Source organism: Halichoeres trimaculatus, unplaced genomic scaffold, assembly GCF_033239565.1.
Source record: "Halichoeres trimaculatus isolate MK-OKI-2021-1 unplaced genomic scaffold, fHalTri1.1 fHalTri1_scaffold_8, whole genome shotgun sequence".
Taxonomy (NCBI): Eukaryota; Metazoa; Chordata; class Actinopteri; order Labriformes; family Labridae; genus Halichoeres; species Halichoeres trimaculatus.
Genome location: NW_027437186.1, coordinates 36716373 through 36737032, shown reverse-complemented (window position 1 = coordinate 36737032; position 20660 = coordinate 36716373). Strand labels below are relative to the sequence as shown.

The following is a 20660-nucleotide window of genomic DNA, read 5'->3' as shown; positions in this document are numbered from 1 at the left end:
CTCGTCTGTAACCTCTGCTAAACAGCACTTAGCCCGCTCCATGAAGTCCAGGAATATGAGCAGAGCCCTCACCCCACAGCAGCTCATCAATAAACCTCTAATGCGATAAATAATGCAGGCTAACACTTAGCGGCTCAGTTTTGGGGTTGCTAACACGGCGCTAAATAAACCTTGACTTTATTGCGTCTTTTATTTTCCTTCAGCAGCAGTTGTTATTACTCAGCGCGCAGCAGACGTGACTTCTGTCTGGAGTCTGGAGAACAGAGGCCGTGCAGCCGTGTAGCCATGTAGCTGTGCAGCCCGTCACTTGTCCTCATATGTATGCTGTTCTGTCACCAAAAAAATCCAGAGCAGGGTTTGACTTTGAAGCTCTTTGATACGATGCTTTTGAAACGTTGAAGGGCGCCTTGAAAGGAAAAATGTTTAATTAGTGTCCCTGCGATGGAAGGGAACCATAGGCTGGTTTTCACTCTGCACGACCAGAAAAAGCTTTTTTTTTCTTCTTCTCTCTGATGAAACGTGAGGATGAAGTTGATTTATGAATGAGAATTAAAGTAATGTCTCATGAAAAATGCTCCCTAATTATTATTTTACTCTTGCTTTGGATCAGCCACATGGGAATCGTGTGCTCTAGCAGAACAAATCATGAGCTATATTTCCGGATTACTGATAATTCTAACCTCGCAGCTCCCTGTGCAGCTAATCTCTGCTGAGACAGTTTGACATGGAGTTTGGATATTCGAGAATCCACCCATGCCCCGGTTTTACCTTCCACACAGGGATATATGGCTTGGCTTGTCTCTTTTGCTCCAGTTTTATCTCCAGCATTTCAGAGGCTTTCTCGCGCTCAGATACCTGCTGCAGCTGCTCTCTGATAGATCCAGACTGAATTTGCTGCTGCTTTGATCATTTTGGTCATGCCCACCTGTAATTTAGGCCTCAAAATGCAAAGACTCCTAATGCTACACACCGTGCTTTACATTTCTTAAGAAGTGGTGGGAATAATCGCCGGCTCTGGGAGCCCTGAGGCGGACTGTAAGATGTCTTCTGTGTTCGGTTCAGATACTTAAATCAAACATTTTGCTCAGATTCAGCACAGATACACTCATCCCTCCCTTTTCTATCTCTGGATTCAATCTCCTTCACTTTATAATGTCACTGCTCTTGTGATAAATACAATAAAAATTTCATAAGATCATTCTCATCATTTCAGGGAGAGGACCTCAATCAAAGGAAAGTTCAAGGCTTTAAAGAAGCGGGTCTCAGATTTGATGAATTGGTAAATGAAAGCTGATAATCTCACGGTAACGGTGGCTCCAGTTTGTAGGAATGATTAAAGTCGATTTCCTAACAAGAAAAAAAGAGAAATCTGGTACATTTCAGATGCAGGCAGTTGCATAAACTCGTGCTTCCCCGAATGTTAATTCGAGTGGGATTACACAGAACGCACCGACACCAGTAATCCATTATTTTGAAGTGGGTGAGGGATCTCTCGTGAAATTTGAAACCGTGTTAGCTGCTCTGCTACACTTGCGCCTTGTCACAGATTCTGTTTGTGATCTTCGTGGTCACAACGTGAGGAAGCAGACAGTGGATATTTGCCTCCTCATTTCTGAACCTCTCGTAGGTATTGGAGCGGTTAGCAGATGATTATGAAGACAGGGGCGTAGCTACAATTTGGCAAACACAGGCAGTTGCCAGGGGCCCCAAAGCATCTCTTAAAAACTGATTTATGAAGTTCTCTTCAATTGAAAGCATTTCTTTTTTCTAAATCTTACTTCACATGCTTCAAAATCCATCAAAGTCTTAATCTGTAATGATGGTTTTGGCTCCTCCCCCTCCCTTCTTATTCAATGGGCTATTCCATGTTACAACACATCTGAACATTTGATTCAGGAAGAAAGTGGTAAAAACACTTTTTCCCATTTGTTTCTTATTTCCAACCAAGTGTGAAATAAAACCAATGTTGCTCTGAGATCTGAGACAAACATATCAGACTTTTAGGATTTTAAGGACTTTATCTAGCCCAGGAAACAGGATCATTTTCTCTAAATCAAACTTTTTGAGTTGCTGATAAACATTATTGTACAAAATCTCTTTTTTGGAAACATAACTCACTGGACATGGGGTCAAATAAAAATACATCAACTTTAAAATAATAGTACCAAAAAGTATGGTAACTGTAAATATCACATCTTTCAGTAGATTTTTTTCCAGTTTGATATTTACATATTTTTTCTTTACTAAATTATTTTTTCAATATTTACCTATTGTAATGTTTTTCACTTCATCCTTTCTTGTTTGTTCCTGTTACTCTGTAAATTCCCCACTGTGGGACAAATATGCTGTCAATTGACCATAAAAGATTTCAAATCCAGGACAAAGTGGACTAAATGATGGATTCACTTTTTTCTAAATCAAACTAAAGTACAGAACTTGAGGAAATGCATTAAGTTGTGTTAAGTTAGCATGAACAAGATTAGCACTGTGTCATGCCTTGATTCTGGGAAAGAGACAGTGGACCCAGGGAAGGCCAGTCTAGCTCTGAGGAAGAGGAGTTACAAGGACATGGAGGGCCCCATTGGCTGGGTTTGCCTTGGGCCCCCAAACCACCAAATACGCCCCTGTATGAAGATAGTATAATAGATGGAAGTAGTCTCTATGACATCACTAATCTGTTTCTGAAGCAGAGTTTTGAAGCCTATCGTCTGAGGCTGCCATGTTGAAAATGCCAAAAACAACCTAACTTTGGGGTTTGAGATAGGTCAGCTAACAGCTGGGGTATCAAATTCACCCCCTATTTTTGATCCTTTTTTTAGAGAAGTTGACGAAATATACAAATGAAAAAAAAAAAAAAAAGGTTTTGGAAGAGATTTTGTAATGACCTTTTCATCATTTTGTGAACCCCCGTCGTTTTGTGCTGCTAAAGAAACTGGCCTGGTAAATAGAGGCTTCTGGATTGGTGTTTACATGGTTCCTGGTTCTGGTATGGCACTCTATCACTGTTACTCTAGGAGCTGAGGTTTTAAGCTCCTCTGCTCTGGCTTCATTCTTTGCTTCAGGGTTGATTCTGGTCTGAGGCAGCTGGGGTGAAGGTCAGCACCTCTGAGTCTGAGGCCAGAAAAGGTGGATTGCTTCCTCCGATTGGGGATTGAATCTGTGCAGAAAGCGAAGGAGTTCAAGTATCTTGGAGTTGGATCAATGGGAAGGTTGGCGTGGCGGGGGCAGTGATGTGGGTGTTGTTCTGGTCCGTGATGGTGAAGAGGGACGCTTTGTTGTTGTTGTTAATGCTAAACCACCATCTGGTTTTCACTTGCAGGTTTTACTTACTCTGCATTTAGGAATGTCTAAAAAAGAAAAAAAATACAGTAAGTCTGTCTTATCCATGTAGAAGTCCATTCCCAGCAGTTAAATCTTTTCTTATATAAAAGGCAAAATAAGACAAAAATTCGGACTCACGAAACAAAAACTCCAAATAATGAGATGAAACTTCATGGTTATAAGATAAAAATTTGAAATTATTTTAAAGCTAAAAAAAAATAATAATAATAATAATTCCAAACTATGAAATAAAAAGTCAAAATTATGAAAGAAAAAGTCAAAATAATGAAATAAACAAGTCAGAATTATCAGATACTTCATTAATAATTAGATAGTAAAATAAGAGATAAAAATTAGAAATTATGAGATAAAAAGTCTTAGTTTAAGATAAAAAGTCAAATGTTTAAATAAGTCAAAATTATGAGATACAACATAATAAATATGAGATAAAACTTTAAAATCAAAAGAAAAAAAAAACTAAAACTACGAGAAGAAAAGTCAACATTTTGAGACATAGATTAATGAAAATTATTATTTTTTTAGTTAAGAGTCAAAATTCTAAGAAAAAAAAGTAAAATCAAGAGAAAAAAAATGCAAAATTATGAGACAAAAAGTCAAAATAATGAAATAAAAAAATCATAGATAATGGGATAAAAAAATCATAAATTTTGGGATAAAATATTCATAAAAAATTAGATAAAAATGTATATATGATAAGATAAAAAAAATGATAAATAATAAGTTAAAAATAATAGAAATTGAGATAAAAAAAGGATGAGATAAAAAGTAGAAATTATGAGATAAAAATTCACAATTTTAAGATTTTAAAAAATCATTAATTTGAGATAAATAGTCATAAAAATGTCTTTTTATCCATCCATTTTTGTGTTTTTATTATAAACGTTTATCTTGTAATTTCCACTTTTCCATTTTTATATATATTTTTTTAACTGGTGGAAATGGTCTTCCATAAATCCAGGCTCTGCAGATAGGTTTCCAGTCTTACCTTACCTTCTGCAACAACCCAGTCATATCATACTCTACCTTTTTCCGCGTTGAGCTGGAAAATTTCTCTTGATTGATCAATAAAAAAATGTTGAGTTTCCATTTACAGCAAATTACCACAGCAAGCGAGAGCAGATCAAAAAAGAGGAGGCTTCATATAAAAGTTAAATCAATACAAAGCAGGAGAAATTAGACATGAAGTCTGTCTCTTAGAGAAATCTGATTTAAATCAAGTCCTTGTCCTCCCTCGGCTTTGATAAATAAAGGCCCCAGGTACAAATTTTCCTCTAATTTATGAGAATTTCTTGTTGGACGAGTGAGCCGCAGGTCTATTAACCCAGCTGTCAGTCTGAGCCTCTCTCTGCTCCTCAGCATCTCAGACTGCAGAGAAGTCTTGATTTCTCCTGCAACAAGCATCCTAATCTAATCAATAAGTTATGTTTTAAAAAACAGAAAGTATCTGACATGTAATCCGCCTGCAGCTGTACAGAGTAGTTTCACAGCAGAAGAAGAAGTAGGAGTGCGTTTTGCTGCTGAGTTTACTGGACGTGTTTCTCGCCCGCTGCTTCAGCTTCTGTCAATCATTTGAGGACACGCAGAGGTCAGCCTGCTCTCCTCACCAACGTGGATCTCTGCCTTTTGTCTTTTCCTCCTCCTTCCTCAGTGGTCAGTGAGATGATTTCATCTCTCTGAGCAGGAGTGCTCATACATACACATGAGGAGTCCGCCTGTGCGTGCCCTCCGTTCAGAGTGATATCATTTTTACGCCGCTCTAAATGCCCCGTCTTTAACACGGGGGGAATCAGTGTCACACACGGACCTCTGTGGGAAATCACACTTACATGAATAATAAAAGGAATCATTTCCTGCCAGATCTGGAAAGAATTTGTACAATTCACATCCCTGTCTGTGATAAAGTGTGTTAAATTATACTTTACACCTGAATGTTTGAAGATGGAGTTTTGTTGTCGTGTCGATTCTGCATCAAAAATAGCTTCTCTTTGTACCTGTGCGCGGTACCTGTGGGCTTCAGGGGGAACTGTGCCTGATCAACCACACAGCCGGTCATGGACCAATGAATCAAGCATCCATCAGCTCAGTATCTGCCTGTATGTGCTCCACTGCTCTGCCCTATCCACAGGCTGCAGCATTCACACCCTGCTCAGACCATTCATCTCACCTCTGTCAAACGTTTGGCCCGCAGACACGAGGCAGCCGGCCTTTCTTCCTCTGCAACGCTGCACCCGGTGCATGTGCATATAGAGCTGAGTGACTGAGCGCAGTGGAGCTGATCATAGAGCATCCTGAGCTTCTTTATGCTCAGAGACGGGCTCAGTACCACACATCTGACAGCTGGACTCACAAATCTGAGTTCCTGACACATCAGCAGCATGAATCAATAATTATATCATATTTATATTTTTGGTTTAAAGTAACCAAGTGAATGTGACTTCATTTGATTTTTGATGGCACTGAGTGTTTAAGGTAGGGTCTGCGTGATTTTCATTCAAACTGGGCTCCTCCTCCTTGGCTCAGGGCCAGCTGCAGCACACACCCACAGCCTCCGACCGTGACCATGTGAACACACTCACTAGCCCAGCAACCACCTGCAGCATCACGTTTCTACGTGGGAAAGACTCAAGGGGCCATGCACCTGACTTAGCATGTTAGCACAAGCAAACCACGGGTATTTGAAAAAGAAGTGAAAGTTGAGCCAAGCTTCACCCTCATGTAGGAAAAAGCTTTATCTGTTTGGCGAAATTCCTGCAGACCCTACCTTTAATTTGTGATGAGGAAATGGGGAAAGCATAATTATCATAATCAAACATTTTTGCTTTCAGATTACACACTCACTAAGTTTCATTGTTTACTTGTAATTATACGACAGTCTTTACGTGTGTGCGTTTAGCTGTGTTGGACTAAATTGACTGTAAAACAAGTTCAGTCTGACACTCTGACTCTGTTTTATGACAGTTTGGATCAGATCACTTTGTGCTGCAGTGATTTTATTTAAAGTCAGATGAATAAACTTAAGACTTTAGCTCCTCAGAAAAACGAGCATTGATGATTGAACCTTTTTGATGTAGTGTTTAAAAAGGTAATTAGCTAAACTTAATCAACTTGAACTTAATGTTATCTCACTCATCTGCACATTGCAAAGAATTTTGAGCTTTTTTTAATTCAATCTTTATTTAATTTATTCACAAAGGGACCCCTTCCATCTGAATACATTAACTACTTCAATCTTCTCAGCCTTAGTGACAGTTTCAGCGTTGATGGGCTGCTTCCTGGTTTAGGAGAAGAACATACCTTCACACGGTTTTATGTTCAGGCTGAGGCATGACTGGTCGAGCCATGCTGGGATCCTTTCCATGGCAATAAATCACTTCTTCACTGCTAACTGAGCTGTTTTTGCATGTATACAAAACAGTGTGGTCAGCATACATTTGAATTTCTATTCCATGACACTGTTGTGGGAGATCATTTATATATAGACTAAATCAAAGGTCTGCAACCTACATTTTTGGAGCCTCATGTGGCTCTTTGACTCCTTTGCAGTGGCTCCTTTTTAAGCTTTAAAAAAATATTTTTGAAATAAAGGGTTTTTATTTTTCTTACAGAGGGTTAATTTTATTATTATTTTTTTTTTTTTTTTTTTATTACTATTATTTTTTTTTGCAAAAGATGCATTGCAGTTTTTTTAAGCTTTTTCCTATATTTTTTTTATTTCAAGCTTTTACATTTTTTAAATATTTCAAAAATTTCAACATTTTAAGAAATACATTAACTTTCTTTTTTTAATTTTGCAAATTTTTTGAATCACAATTTTTGTTTGCAATTTTTGAAAAAAATAATTTTAATTATTTTTCTAATTTCTATATTTTTTTACACGTTTCAAATTTTTGAAATTTTTGCATTTCAAAATTACATTTTTTTTATTTCAGATTTTTTAAGATTAAAAAACTTGAAATGTATGTAAATTTTTTGAAATTTCTTTTCTTTTTTTTTGTCTTTTTTTTTACATTTCTGCCGATTGAGATGATAAATTAATTATAAAAAACCTAAGAAATCAGATAAACCATTCAGTGAATTCAACAGATTTATAGTTAAGTTATGGCCAGGTTTTAACTTTATATAGAATTTTATACACTCTATAGTCATTGTTTTAAAAATAAAGTAGATTTTGTGGCTCCAGATCAAATTTAATCCAACTAAGCTGATGCAAATTGATTCCTATGAAAGTAAAGGTTGTAGACCCCTGGACTAAATAACAGGGGACCCATCACAGAACCTTGGGGGACACCTGCTGTACATTTCATATAGCCTGAGTTGAAGTCTAATGAGCGCTGACATCCTGATGTAATGTGTGAATATTGTGACGTTGAGTCCCAGGAGACTTCAACTTATTCACTGTAACTTCAGGCAGACAAATCAGTCCAAAACAAAATCAACACAAGGCTCTCATTTGGGAAGAAAATATAATCCTTTATTCAGTTGGCTACTTCATCTTGGACATGCTAAATATTTGGAGCAGTTCTGTTTAACAACAAACTGAGTAACAACCAAAGAGTGGCCTCAAAAACAGCTTTTATCAGGCTGTACAACAGGATGGAGACGAGCGAGCCCAGAATTAGCAACAAACCAAAACAAACACACATTTGAGAGCATTTTAAAATCATTATCAGGCTTCTGTTAAATACATGTGCTCGGGTAATCTCTTAAATCTGTTTAAACATCCCTTTAAACGATCCGTTTCAGGCTGTTCTCATAAAAGTCGTCATGATTCGACAGCAGGTTGATTTTAATAACAAATGTTTTGACTTGAGGTGGAACGTCTCACCTCCTTCACTGTTTGTTTCTGCTGCTGCTGCAGACTCATGCTTGAACAGTGGGAGATACACCGGCATGTCAACAGAACCATTGTGCTAAGCACTATTTACAATCCCTGTAGTCTGGATTGTCATTTCTTCCCCACTGCTGCTGCTCAGAGAAAGGATTTACCTGTGGTGGCACATTTTTGTACTTTTACCGCTGTCAGGACCCCCGGGCGAGGACGGGGCTGTGTTGGTTTATTCACACCAACATGTTTCCTCCATCAGGAGATGGCGAAGCTGCATGCATACAGCTTATCCTTAATAAGCTGGATCATAACCGCTGAGTAACTCCCTGCATGTAAACACAGCCCGCGATGCTGAGATCTTAATGGACACTTGGTTATTACAGGGATAATAGTTACACTTGATCACCGCGGATAGAAAAGCCGGTGCGAGGACGCGGGCCATTAGGTTCCAGGTTTCTCGCCCTCTGCATTTCTCCATCGTCCATTTAGCATAATGACCCTCCAACAATCAGAGCTAACATTAGACTATGCTGTGTGCTATTATGCTGAATAAAAAGGACTTAATGTGTCCAATTTGAATATTCTGATCCGCCACCGTGGCGTGCTCGCCGCGGCAGCAGCAGGTAGCTGATTCAGCCCGAGAAACCAGGCATGACCTACGCGCTTAAAGACTTACATCAGTCAACAAAGAGGATTCTCCTGGATCCGCGTCCTGATGCTGGTGTAAACCCACACTGTGGCAGAGCCGGTGAATAATAACATACTCGTGGTCACATTTGCACAAGGTCTCCCCTCGCCGTTGTGATTTATAAGCAGAGCTTCCATCTGCAAACAGGCGAGGAGGCTTCACACGACGGGGGCAGCACCCGGGGTCCAGTGCTATTTACTCAGTCAGCCGAGACGAGGTGCTCCCCCCGGCAGGAGCCTGCAGTCGCTGTGTCCGTGCGTGCTTCTCCTACCTTTACCTGCCTGCTCGCTGAGCCTCTGCAGAGCCCACAGAACAGGAGGGTGACAGCCACAGCAGGGCCGCCGCGTTTCGCCACAGGTTGAGCCATCTTTACTATGTCACATCCTGCTGTTTGACAAATGAGTGAAAGCTGCAGGCTATCGTACTCTCCGAGGAATAACACTCATTTAGTTTTATGGGCCCTGTTGAAAACTCCAGTCACACTTTCAGAGATAATCATTCATTCTTTTAATAAGCTGTGGTGGCATCAACTTCAAAAATTAAAACCCAATTCCTTATGTTAATAACATGCATGTAAATTAATTTGCACTTTTTTCTCTCTGCAGGCGTTAGAGTAAAGCTGTCCTCACCGTGCTGCTCAGCTGAATAAGTGCACAGAGAGGCTGAAAAGAAAAGGTGCTCTACTTTAAAGTGACGTGATAGATTAAGGAGGAGCCACAGCAACAAAATAATTTCCCAAGTGACCAATTTCTGAACCCTCTCTTAGCAAACAAAATCAGGAACAAGCCAACGTGGCGGCGTCCTGCAGGGCGATAGTGAAAATGCTGAATCACGTCTAACGAGCAGCCAGACTCAGAAGTAATAAGGAGCCTGTGAATCATAGGTCATGACTACTTATATACTGTTGACTGTCCTAGTTAACACTGGACCTAACACAGTGGAAGCAGGAGAAGAGGAGAGCATGCTAACAAGTAGAAACAGCATCTGTGGTGGCGTGCAGATGACGGGAGAAGAAGAAACAGGCCGAGCTCCTTCTGCGTCTGCTGCTGAATGAACTTTAAGGTGAAGCCAGTTAGCTCACATACTGCTCCAACCGCACACGATAAAAAGATGGACATCATCTCACTCCGCTCGAAGTAAGGTGACAACAAAAACTGCTCCCCCTGGTGGCTGGCTGCAGTATGGGTCAAAAACTCTGCCTCCCCAGTCATTCCAGATGGACGGTGGTCAAACTTTAAACTTTGAGATGTTTTTTTTGGCTGCATTGTGCTCCAGCCCCCTTTTTTCTAAAAAAAGTTTATTTATCAGTTCTTAGAAGTTGATTGACGGCTGACGTTCATGCATAAATCTTTCAGGAATAGTAATAAACATTAAAATGGAGAGCCGAGATGAGATCAGACATTTTAGAGAACTTCATGTCCCGCACAACCTACTTCTTTTTTTAAATTGACATTTTAAAATAATAATAATAATAATAATAATAATAATAATAATAATAATAATAATAATAATAATAATAATAATAATAATAATAATTATTATTATTATTATTATTATTATTATTATTATTATTATTATTATTATTATTATTAAATAATTAAATTAGTTAAATAAGTTATTTAAATAATTTATTAAAATAATGAATTTAATTGATTGAGTAATTTAATAAATTAAAAAATTAAAAAAATAAAATAAAATAATTTTAAAAAATAAATTAATTAAATAAGTTAACTACAGGATGCAGTGATGACATGATGTATTGTTTTGTAGCTTAATTAATTCATTAACTAAAACATAGCATTGACTAAACTTAACCTACAAAAAGTGAGTACACATACCAGCTTTATGTTACCGGAGTGTCATGATGTGAGCGCCAATGTTTCAGTAGATATGTACATATCTACATGTGAATGTAGTATGTAGTAGACACTACAGATCTCAGCATTTAGTTACTTTGTTAATCATATCGTAGCAGAATTATCATTCTTGATTTCTAATCTTACACCAAAAGTTATATCATTTACGGAAAATAAATCTGGATTTTTACTTTCACAGCTGATGGAAAAAAAAATTCTGTATAATCCACGTATGGTTAAAAAAAAGGGTAATCCTTGGTTTATATGGCCTTAATGCATTTGTAGACATGAACGTTGCATGGTCCGTTGCATACTGGAAATTTTTCCTGGATCAGTCGGACATCCAGGACTTTTAGTATACTGCAGATTTTGCAAGTTTTCACATACTGACTACTACAGACTGAATTTAGGCCTAAATAGTCGGCGCTGCTGGTGTGGTCGGTGGTTTAGAAAACAGCCTCTGTGTTTTTTCTATTTGTGTTTATTGTGAAGTTGGTCTTAAATTTAATTTCAAATGTCATTAAAAAGTAGGGATGCACGATAACTATCGGACTGATAGTTATCGAGCCGATAACGGGAAATTATGACGTCATTCCTATCGGTCCGATATTACGGCTGCTAGCCCCGATAACGTGTATCTTTGTCCCGCTCTCACTGTAAGACATGAACGGCCTGCAGTGAGTGATGCGTTCAAGAGGCGTTGGCAAAAAAAGGAAATTAAAACGCTTCCTGACTGAGAAATGTAAGAGTTCCCCCTCATGTCGGAAAAGACTCATTAACTTGGTCATATTGTTGTAGTTACAGACTTGAATTGGTATCCACAGTATTTTTTCACATGTTACACATAAAAAATGCAAATATAAATTTAAAAGGCCGAAAGAAGGACTAGCAAACGTGGGAACTGTGATTTTCTGTCACACCCTAAATGCATCAAAACACAGCACAGCATGTTGACGGTTCAAAACAGAAAACATGGAGTTGACTGTGTCGGACTTCTTTAAAGTTTCTGAAGAAGTCAGTTATTCCAGGAAAGTTCCATGTGGAGGAAAAGGGAGCAGCTTCAATACTTCAAACCCAATCAGTCAGCTGAAATGTAACCGTCGCTTCGACGGAGTTTTGAAAGCACGAAGACACCCGGGATGCTAAAGACGCTAATAACGTAAAGCCGACCGCAACGAATCCACTGGGACTTACACACTTTTGAAAAATCCAATAAATTTGCCGAACATGACCCACAGGCTAAGGTAATTTAATTTACTGTAGTCAAAAGATATTCATTTGAATCAAACCAGAAGCCAGAGTCGTTTAAGGTAGATAGATAGATAGATAGATAGATAGATAGATAGATAGATAGATAGATAGATAGATAGATAGATAGATAGATAGATAGATAGACAGACAAACAGACAGGAACTTAATTAATCCCTCAGGAAGGTTACTCCAGGAAATTCAGATTCTAGCAGCAGTTGCTCCAAAGAATAGAACCAGCACATAAGTAGAAAATAAATATATAGGATACAAACTCAAGTTATACACAAGCATTATACTGTACACAGTAGCTCCAATTATAATAGTACTTTGGTTTTGTTTATAGAATTCACGTCATGATCTTAGGTTAATATATAAATGTTCGAGAGCGTGTGTTATCAGTTATCGGTATCGGCCTGTAGAAGCTGGAAGTTATCGGTTATCGGTATTGGTTCAAGAAAAAAGTTATCGTGCATCCCTATTAAAAAGTCTTAAAAAGTCTTGAATTTAACTCCCCTGAAGCTGTAACCTGATAAGTGATCCACATGAAAATAGTTAAAAACACCTTAAATTGTAGAAAAAGGGATTTAATGATACAAAACACAGAGTTTATGAAAAGAAATAAATCTGAACAACAAACTCCCTCTGAAAAGACAGCAGTCCCCAGCTTCTCTCATTGCTGCAAGCAGGTGTGAGCTTTTGAAGGCTGTGACCAGGTGAGCCTCGTTTGACAATCAGTGAACTCACCTGGACACAAGCAGGAGAGACAGGAAACACACAAAGAAACACACACAGCTGACTTCTCTTTCAGCCATTGGTTGATTATTATTCATTTAACAATCTTTAAAGCGAAACAGCCTCTGATTTTTCCTGATTACCTGAGCTCTTGTCTTACCTTGGAAACTTCGGCCACTAGAGGAAAAAACCTCCAAACAGGAACCTGAAAAAAGGTAAAAACAAACCTGTAATGAGTCATGAACGGGTCGAACCTCCACCTTTATGTGCACTCATTGTGAACTAAGGTGGAAAAGATTAATGAGGAGCTCAGAAGTGTTGGTCCGTCTCATTGCTCCTTTTGTTTACTTGTTTTTTACGGAGATTTGATCCCACTGAAGTCAAATATTTCAATATTTGCTTCATTAAAAAAGAAGTTATGAGGGTTTTGGTCAAACCAGGTCGTGTGTAGCTTTGATTTTTTTTGTACTCTGACAATAAGTTGGCCTGAAAGTTTTCTCTCTGACGCAGTATGTTTGACCTCCTGTTATTCCTGTGTTCAGTTTCTCCTCATCATTCAACTTCTGCAAAACTCTTAATGATTTTAACAAATATAAAAGCCTGTGAATGTTATTTAGCCTGCTGGCATTTACAGATACAGTTATAGGATAGATTTATCATTTGTCCGCGGCTTGCTGTGTGGCTCTGTGATTTATTGATGTAACGGAGATGTGTCTGCCAAAACTCCCTCACCACTTTACAGTTTTATTGGGATATATACTTCTCCTCACTTTTTGCAATAACTGTCCTTTAAAGCACGTCGTGACGTCTGAACGCGCCACAAAGGTGTCAGATCTTTACTGCGGCCGTTAAGTGATTACACAAAGCATTTTCACGCCACACAGATCGATGGCGGTTTAATGGATCAGCCAGGGAACTAATAAAAAAGATTTTAATTGATTATGCTGATGGCGTGTTGAGGGTTTGGTTGCAGAAGTTCAAGTTGAAGAGGCTGACATTGTGGCCGTTCAGCTGAGACAGAATAACAAAGCTTCTGGCTCGGGTTCAGGTTGGCAGCGGAGACTCGCTGGAAGCACTGACAGGAAATAATGCTCATCTTCTCTGAAGATTAAATCCATTTTACTTTCTTCTTATTATCACACAGCTTCAATTAGATTTCTTTCTGCACAAGTTAATCTCTGTTCCTGGCTGTGTTGACGGCTGCCAAATGAAAACTGTCATTACTTGAAGAAAACCAAAAAGTATTGAGATTTTCTCTAGGCTGCACGACGTCACGCTGCCAGGGGAGTCCACGGAGTTTCAGAAATCTTACTGTAAACGTGGCTTTGTTATATTTTCTGACATTAAAGATACAAACCTGTCTTTAAACCTGCACAGAAGCAACCACAGTTTTATTTCCCTGTAATCTGGAAGAGGCTGAAGTTTTATACTGCGGCTGTGATGCAGGCTTTAATAAGCACATACACACACACACACACACACACACACACACACACACACACACACAGGTGAGTGTGAGTGTGAGCGTGTCTGTGAGATTCATACTGGCTGCTGGCTTGCAGAAATGAGCTGACCTTTGTGCACATGTCACTGTGTTTCCTGTGCTGCTGTAAATTCACCTGCTGCAGCTGACACTGTTATTAATCTGCTGTAATCACCTCCGGGGTCAGGAGGAGGAAACTGACGACACGTTTTATCTGCAATGGATAAAAATTTAAAGTTTGACTCATTAAAGGAGCTGTGACGAGTTTCAAAGTGATCCAGAAAAAATCTCTCTTCTAGATATGTGCCTGATCCTGATCCACACTTTAAAGCGAGATTATAACACATAACAGATAATTCCTAAATGCTTTTTCTCAGCTTCTTAATCAGGTCGAGCAGGACTGGACTGGTTTACAGCACGTCTCAGTCTCTATGACAACACCACGCTGGCTGATGAAGTTCAGCAGAGAGATCTGTGTTTTCTCTGCTGAAAATGATTTCTGTGATTAATTTTGTAGTGATGGTGGACACTGGAGCCTAACTGTCAGACAGAAAAAGGACAGAAGAGCAGAAGAAAGAGAAACAGGAGAGAGATAGAGCACGAGCTAAAGGCTAAAACACAAGCTGAAAATGGGAACATGAGTAAAAGGCAAAACAATTACTTAAGGCTAAAACATTATTTAAAGCTAAAACACGAGTAAAAGGCAAATACACAGGCTATAGGCTAAAACACAAGCTAAAAACACAGGCTAAAGGCTAACATATAAGCAAAATCCTAAAACACAAGCTAAAGGCTAAAATATAACTAAAGGCTAAAACATGACCTAAAGGCTAATACGGTGGCTACAGGCTAAAACTCTGACAAAAGCCTAAAAGATGAGCTAATGTTTAAAGTGTTAGGTAAAGGGTAAAACACAGGCTAAAACACAGGTTAAGGGCTAAAACATGAGCTAAAGGCTTAATCGCAATTAAATGTTAAAATGTGATCTTAAGGCTAATACACAGGCTACAGGCTCGAACACAAGCTCAAGGCTAAAAAACAGGCAAAAGCCTAAAACACAGGCCAAAAGTTGAGTGAGTTAAAGGCTAAAAGACATGCTAAATACTATAACATGAGTTAAAGGCTAAAAACACAGGCTAAATGCTTAAACACCACTAAATGTAAAAACATTAGTTACAGGCTTTATCATAAGCTAAAGGCAAAAACACAAGCGAAAAACTCAGACTTAAGGCTAAAATATAAGCTAAAAGTTAAAATGTGAGTCAAATGCCAAAACATGAGCTAAAGGCTAAAATACAAGCTGAAGGCTAAAACAAAAGCAAAATCCTAAAACACAAGCTACAGGCTGAAGAATGAGCTAAAGGCTAATACACAGGCTAATGGCTTAAATGTGAGCTAAAGGCTTAAACACGGACTAAACCCTAAAATATAAGCCAAAGGCTAAAACAAAGGCTACAGGCTAAAACACAAGTTGAAGGCTTAAACATAAGATAAAGGCTCAAACATGAGTTAAAGGCTAAAACACAAGCTAAAAGCGCAAAAACAAGTTAAAGGTACGATTCTAAGGCTACTATACAGGCTACAGGCTAAAATACAAGCTAAGTGCTACTACATGAGCTAAAGGCTCAACTACAAGCTAAAGGCTAAAACATAAGCAAAATACTAAAACACAAGCTACAGGCTAAATAATGAGCTAAAGGCTAATACACAGATTAATGGCTTAAATATGAGCTAAAGGCTAAAACACAAGCTAAAGGCTTAAAAAACAAGTTAGAGGTACGATCTTAAGGCCACTACACAGGCTACGGGCTGAAATACAAGCTAAGTGCTACTACACAGGCTAATGGCTTAAATATGAGCTAAAGGCTAAAACACAGGCTAAAAGTTAAAACATGAGTTAAAGGCTAAAAGGTCTTAGTTGTTTGTGATATCATTCCAACCCCTTAGCTTCTGTACAAACTGTTGGCTTGTTGTCATGTTTCAAAAGAAAGAGCGAGGTTACTATACTGATTAATACCTGACCTCATGGTATTGTATCCAGTAAAAAGTTGAATTAAACGCTTTTTTAAAAGTCACATCTTCATGACAGCGCGTATGAGACTCTGGGCCAGACGGTGGCGCTGCAGTCTCGTTAAAACAGATCCTTCTCACAGCATCGTTTTGCCGTTTATTTTTTGACACTTTGTATCCCCTCTCTGTGCTCTGTGCCCTCCTCTTTTGGAAACACTGAATAAGTTCAGACTTTTCTGGATTCCTCTGCTCTGTGGATATTTGACTCTTCCTGTGTCCTCCCTCTGCATATTTCTGTGTACGTGCCAGAAATGAGGAAAAGTCTCCATAGGACTAAAAATGGCCCTGCTTCTCCACGCTTCATCATCTGTGGTTTGTGTCAGGCTCAGACAGTCATCTGGAAAGGTCAGCGCTCCTGTAAAAGATTTAAATCATCCCACAAAAGAAAGATTCACCTTGACAGGCGGAACCTGCAAACTGGTAAATAAGAGTACAAACAGAGACTCATTCCTGGGCGCTCAAAGCAAGGACAGACAGACCGCTGCATTTCAAAGCGGTGTCGGAGGTCACGACGCTTCAGAGGGAAAAACTCTCCATATTTTATCGGCCTTTCAAATCAATGATTTGCTTTCTCACCGCTCAGCTGAAAGGCTCACACCACGAGAATCCTGATAAGTCGTGTTTATAATCAGCACACCAGACGACGTGTGTTTGTTTCCTCCTCTTTGAGATCTGTTAATTGTGTTTGGACTCTGAAAGGAAGCGATCTTGGCCCAGCTGCTGTCTGCGGCATGTTTCCAAACACAACCTGACAGGGTCAGCGTGGCAAAACAAACTGTTGGGCGTTGTTTTGGCTCTGCCAGTATCTGACATATGGGTGTTACTTCTGATGAATCTTTTTGCTGTTTTGTTTCTCTAAATTTATCTCTCTGCGCGCCGAACGTGGGAGCGTTCTTTTTGCATTTATCATCAGATGATATTAACGCTGCGGCCACGCCTTGTGATGAATGCGGCGAGCGAAGCACGTATTCAGCTGCTTTTGAGGACAAATGGGACCTTTGAAAAAAATCCTTTCCCTTTACTGTTTATTAATACACTTAAAAAGATGAATGTGAAATGGGGAAGCTCACAGCCAGCCCTATGCATCATATTATCTCAGCTCACAGAAGTAAAGAATAATGAAACTATTTTCAGCTGGAAAGCCGTGGCGGAGTAATTTGTCTGCTGCAAAGTGCTGCAAAGCAAAACTATTACAAGGTGGTTACATTTTCTAATCTTTTCTGAAAAGACAACCATAAATATATGTATTTTTCACTCTTATCTCTAATAAGCGCTCTGATTCTCGGCGTGTCTCTTTTGTTTTGTGTGTGTCCCGGCATTTCACCGGCTGCTGGGATGTTATTGATTCCTGCTATCGATCCGGGACTTTCTGATTTTGTTTGTAGTTTCCTTCATCGTTTGAATCAAAAGCAGAGAAAAACCTCCCGCTGACATGTCCTCTTTGTTATTGAGAGCCAGCTGAGTCACTGTGGGCACTTTGCACCAACTTTTCGCTCACTGAAATCCACTTATCTAACCGTCTAAATTAAATTACAGACATGCTTCAATAGCTTAAACTTTATTCTACGTGTGAAGCCGAAACAGTCCTTTGAGCTCCGCTGAAATCAGCAGACAGGGCGGTCTGTGCAAAATTCGGCGCTGTAGGCGACAGACAGGATCAATCGGCTTCATTTGGATATTCATGCGCCGTAGATTATTAAGCGGCGAGTTCTCGATGTATTTGTGAATTCACATGAGTCTGATCAACTGTTCCCTCAAGCAAAATCCACAAACTACAACTTTTATGGGCATTAAGTACGGGCAATGAGTATTAAAAGGCCTCCATGAAAATTAGTGCAGCAGTACATGATCGCATTTGCCTCTTTAACTCTGCAGAGCGCTCGCTATCATCCATCCTAAGTGTGTGTGGATGGAGCTTTTAGATGCAGGGGAAAGCTAAAGTAAGGTCTCGGTGTGGGTGTGTGTGTGTGTGTGTGTGTGCTGCTGTATGATCTGCACCACCGTGCTGCTTTGCGTTGCTCTGAAGCAGGCGAGTGGTGCTGTAAATTGCATCTCATGGGAATAAACAAATGAAAAGTCAGTGGTAAACAACAAAGACGCAAAAGTAGCAACCTCCACGGTCTGAATGCGGGTATTGTTTGTAAGAATGTGTTATTTACTGTAAGGAGTTTGTGTTTTCATGACGTCTTCTCATGGCTTGTTGAGTAGAAATCACACATTGAGTGTTTTACTCTGAAATGAAAGCTGATGCAATGAAAATAATTAGATTTGAGCATCTTGAGGGAAGGAGATTGTACCTCATTGCTTCCTGTACTTCAACACTTTTAATGTTTCTCTGTTTCTGTCTCCTCTCAGGCCTTCCCGTGTATATCCACAGGCATCTACGGTAAGACCATCCTCTCTTCACTGATTCAACTTTGTTTTTTTATGACGCTGTAAATCAATTTATCCCCTGTTAGACATGGAAATATTCTCATTGATTTCATTGAAGACGGGCTGTGAAGCTCGAGGATTGAAGGGTCTGTTGTGGAAATACTGACTGTGACCGGCTTAGGGCTGTTCTTTAAAGTGGAGGACAGGTCGAGGCTGCGTAGCTGAACTGCTGCGACCGTACACTCGCCCAAGGACGTCTATAGGAGCGGGGCAAAAGAGATTCATTCCAGGAATCAGCTGCAAAGCAGAAACCCATGAAGGTCATCAAAAACATGTCGGCTTTAGTCACGTTTCAGTTCAACCTCAGATATTCAACTAAAGGGATTTGCACATTTGTTAGCACCAAATATCCTCAATTAAAAAAATGAATAAAAATTAAAGCTGCCAGCAGCGTTGGACTGGTCCTCGCACTCTTGCCCGGTCCCCTCTGCCGGTCTGTCATACCTGTTTCACCTCCACTATCAGGGTTTCATCCCTATCTGGCCCCTGAGTGCTCTAACAGTTGATACCATGTATTATTTCGACTGCTGAGTCACATGACCAGCTGCACAGAACTCCTCATCAATGTGTGACATCATCACAGAACTGCAGCACAGTAAGAAGTGAAATTTATTCACAAAAATTTTGGAAACACCTCCTCACAAAAGCCACACTTTTACCCAAATCTGTGAAGAAATGTGACTTTTTTGTAGGAAATTTTGTCAGGAATCCGACCATTTAATTTTCAAAGCTGTACAATTTCTACTTTTTTGTTTAGAGACCAAAATGGGCAGCCTGCGTGGAACTGGAGCTTTAATCCTATTCATTCTTAACGGGGGAGCTGGGAGGGATTCTGTAGGGTTTCTAGTCTGTCATGTGAGCGATTTTAGAGCTGATACCTCTAATGGTTTCTTAGTTTTTGCAGAAAGCGTAAAAATGCATGGAATCTTATTTTGAAAGGCAGATTGCCGGCTTCCTGTTGGAGATAGGTCAGGGGTGTCGGTGTATGATTTTTGTGTTTCGATGAGATGAACATTTTGGCATTAGTTTGATCCCTCTACGACACTCCTACTGGCTGCTAGGGCTGTTTTAGTGTGCCTAGGTGGCGCTAGAGAGCATTTCATGGGATGTTGGGGGTCATGTTTGGTATCATATCGAATATTTCCACGATTGTGGGGTGTGTGCTAATTTTGGTGAGTTTTTGAGCATTTTTAGCGGGTCTAATTAGAGCTCAAGCGTCAAAAGAATAAAAAGAAGAAAGAAACAGATGAAAAACAACCTTGTAGGTTGTTCTAGAAGGTGTCCTCTTCCTTTGGACGAGGACCCTAATGATAAAGTTATATTTTAGCCTTAACTGCTAGTTGTACATTACTCTCAAACTGCTAAATATGTTAAATGTCAACATTAGATGAAGTGGAGAAGGTTTCATTGATGTGTTTAATGTCTATCTGAAGAAAAGCGTGTGTTTACATTTTTTGCTTGGTGTGTATGTGACTTCCGGTACTTCCATAGCCAGCCTCAAGCTGACACTGGAGAAACAGCAGATTTGAGCACTTCAGCATAGTCTCATATTCTTAGACGGGAGGTTGCCGCTTGGGTTCAGCATTAGCCGGTCAGAGTTTGTTGGAGTAAGCTAAAGAGCCTCACTGTATAAAGTTGCACAGGAGTATTCAATCAATCAACTTTCATTTAATCTTAAGAGCAGCAACTTTGACCACGGTTAAATAAAAGACAAAAATCATCAGTATTTTCCAAAATCATTCTCTTTAACTGCTGGTATAACATGAGGCTGGAGGATTCAAACTTTTTTACCAACAGGCTAAAGATTGCCAAACTTGGCTCATTTAATAAGCACAGGGCATATAACAATAACAAAACACGCGTAAAGTGACAAAATTTTATAATATTCCTTTTAAGAACTGAATTAAAAAAAAAATAAAAATAATAATAATAATAATAATAATATAATAATAATAATAATAATAATAATAATAATAATAA

The 20660-nt window shown here is 39.2% G+C and overlaps 1 protein-coding gene across 5 annotated transcripts in view; it reads left to right on the top strand.

Moving 5' to 3' along the window:
• Positions 1-20660, top strand: part of macrod2 (mono-ADP ribosylhydrolase 2) — a 925620-nt gene that overhangs the window by 681914 nt on the left and 223046 nt on the right. For all 5 annotated transcript variants that reach the window (XM_074676103.1, XM_074676102.1, XM_074676100.1 and 2 more), the window contains exon 7: positions 18603-18633. In XM_074676103.1, coding sequence (XP_074532204.1) covers positions 18603-18633 — 31 coding nt within the window. The remainder of the gene's footprint in view (positions 1-18602; positions 18634-20660) is intronic.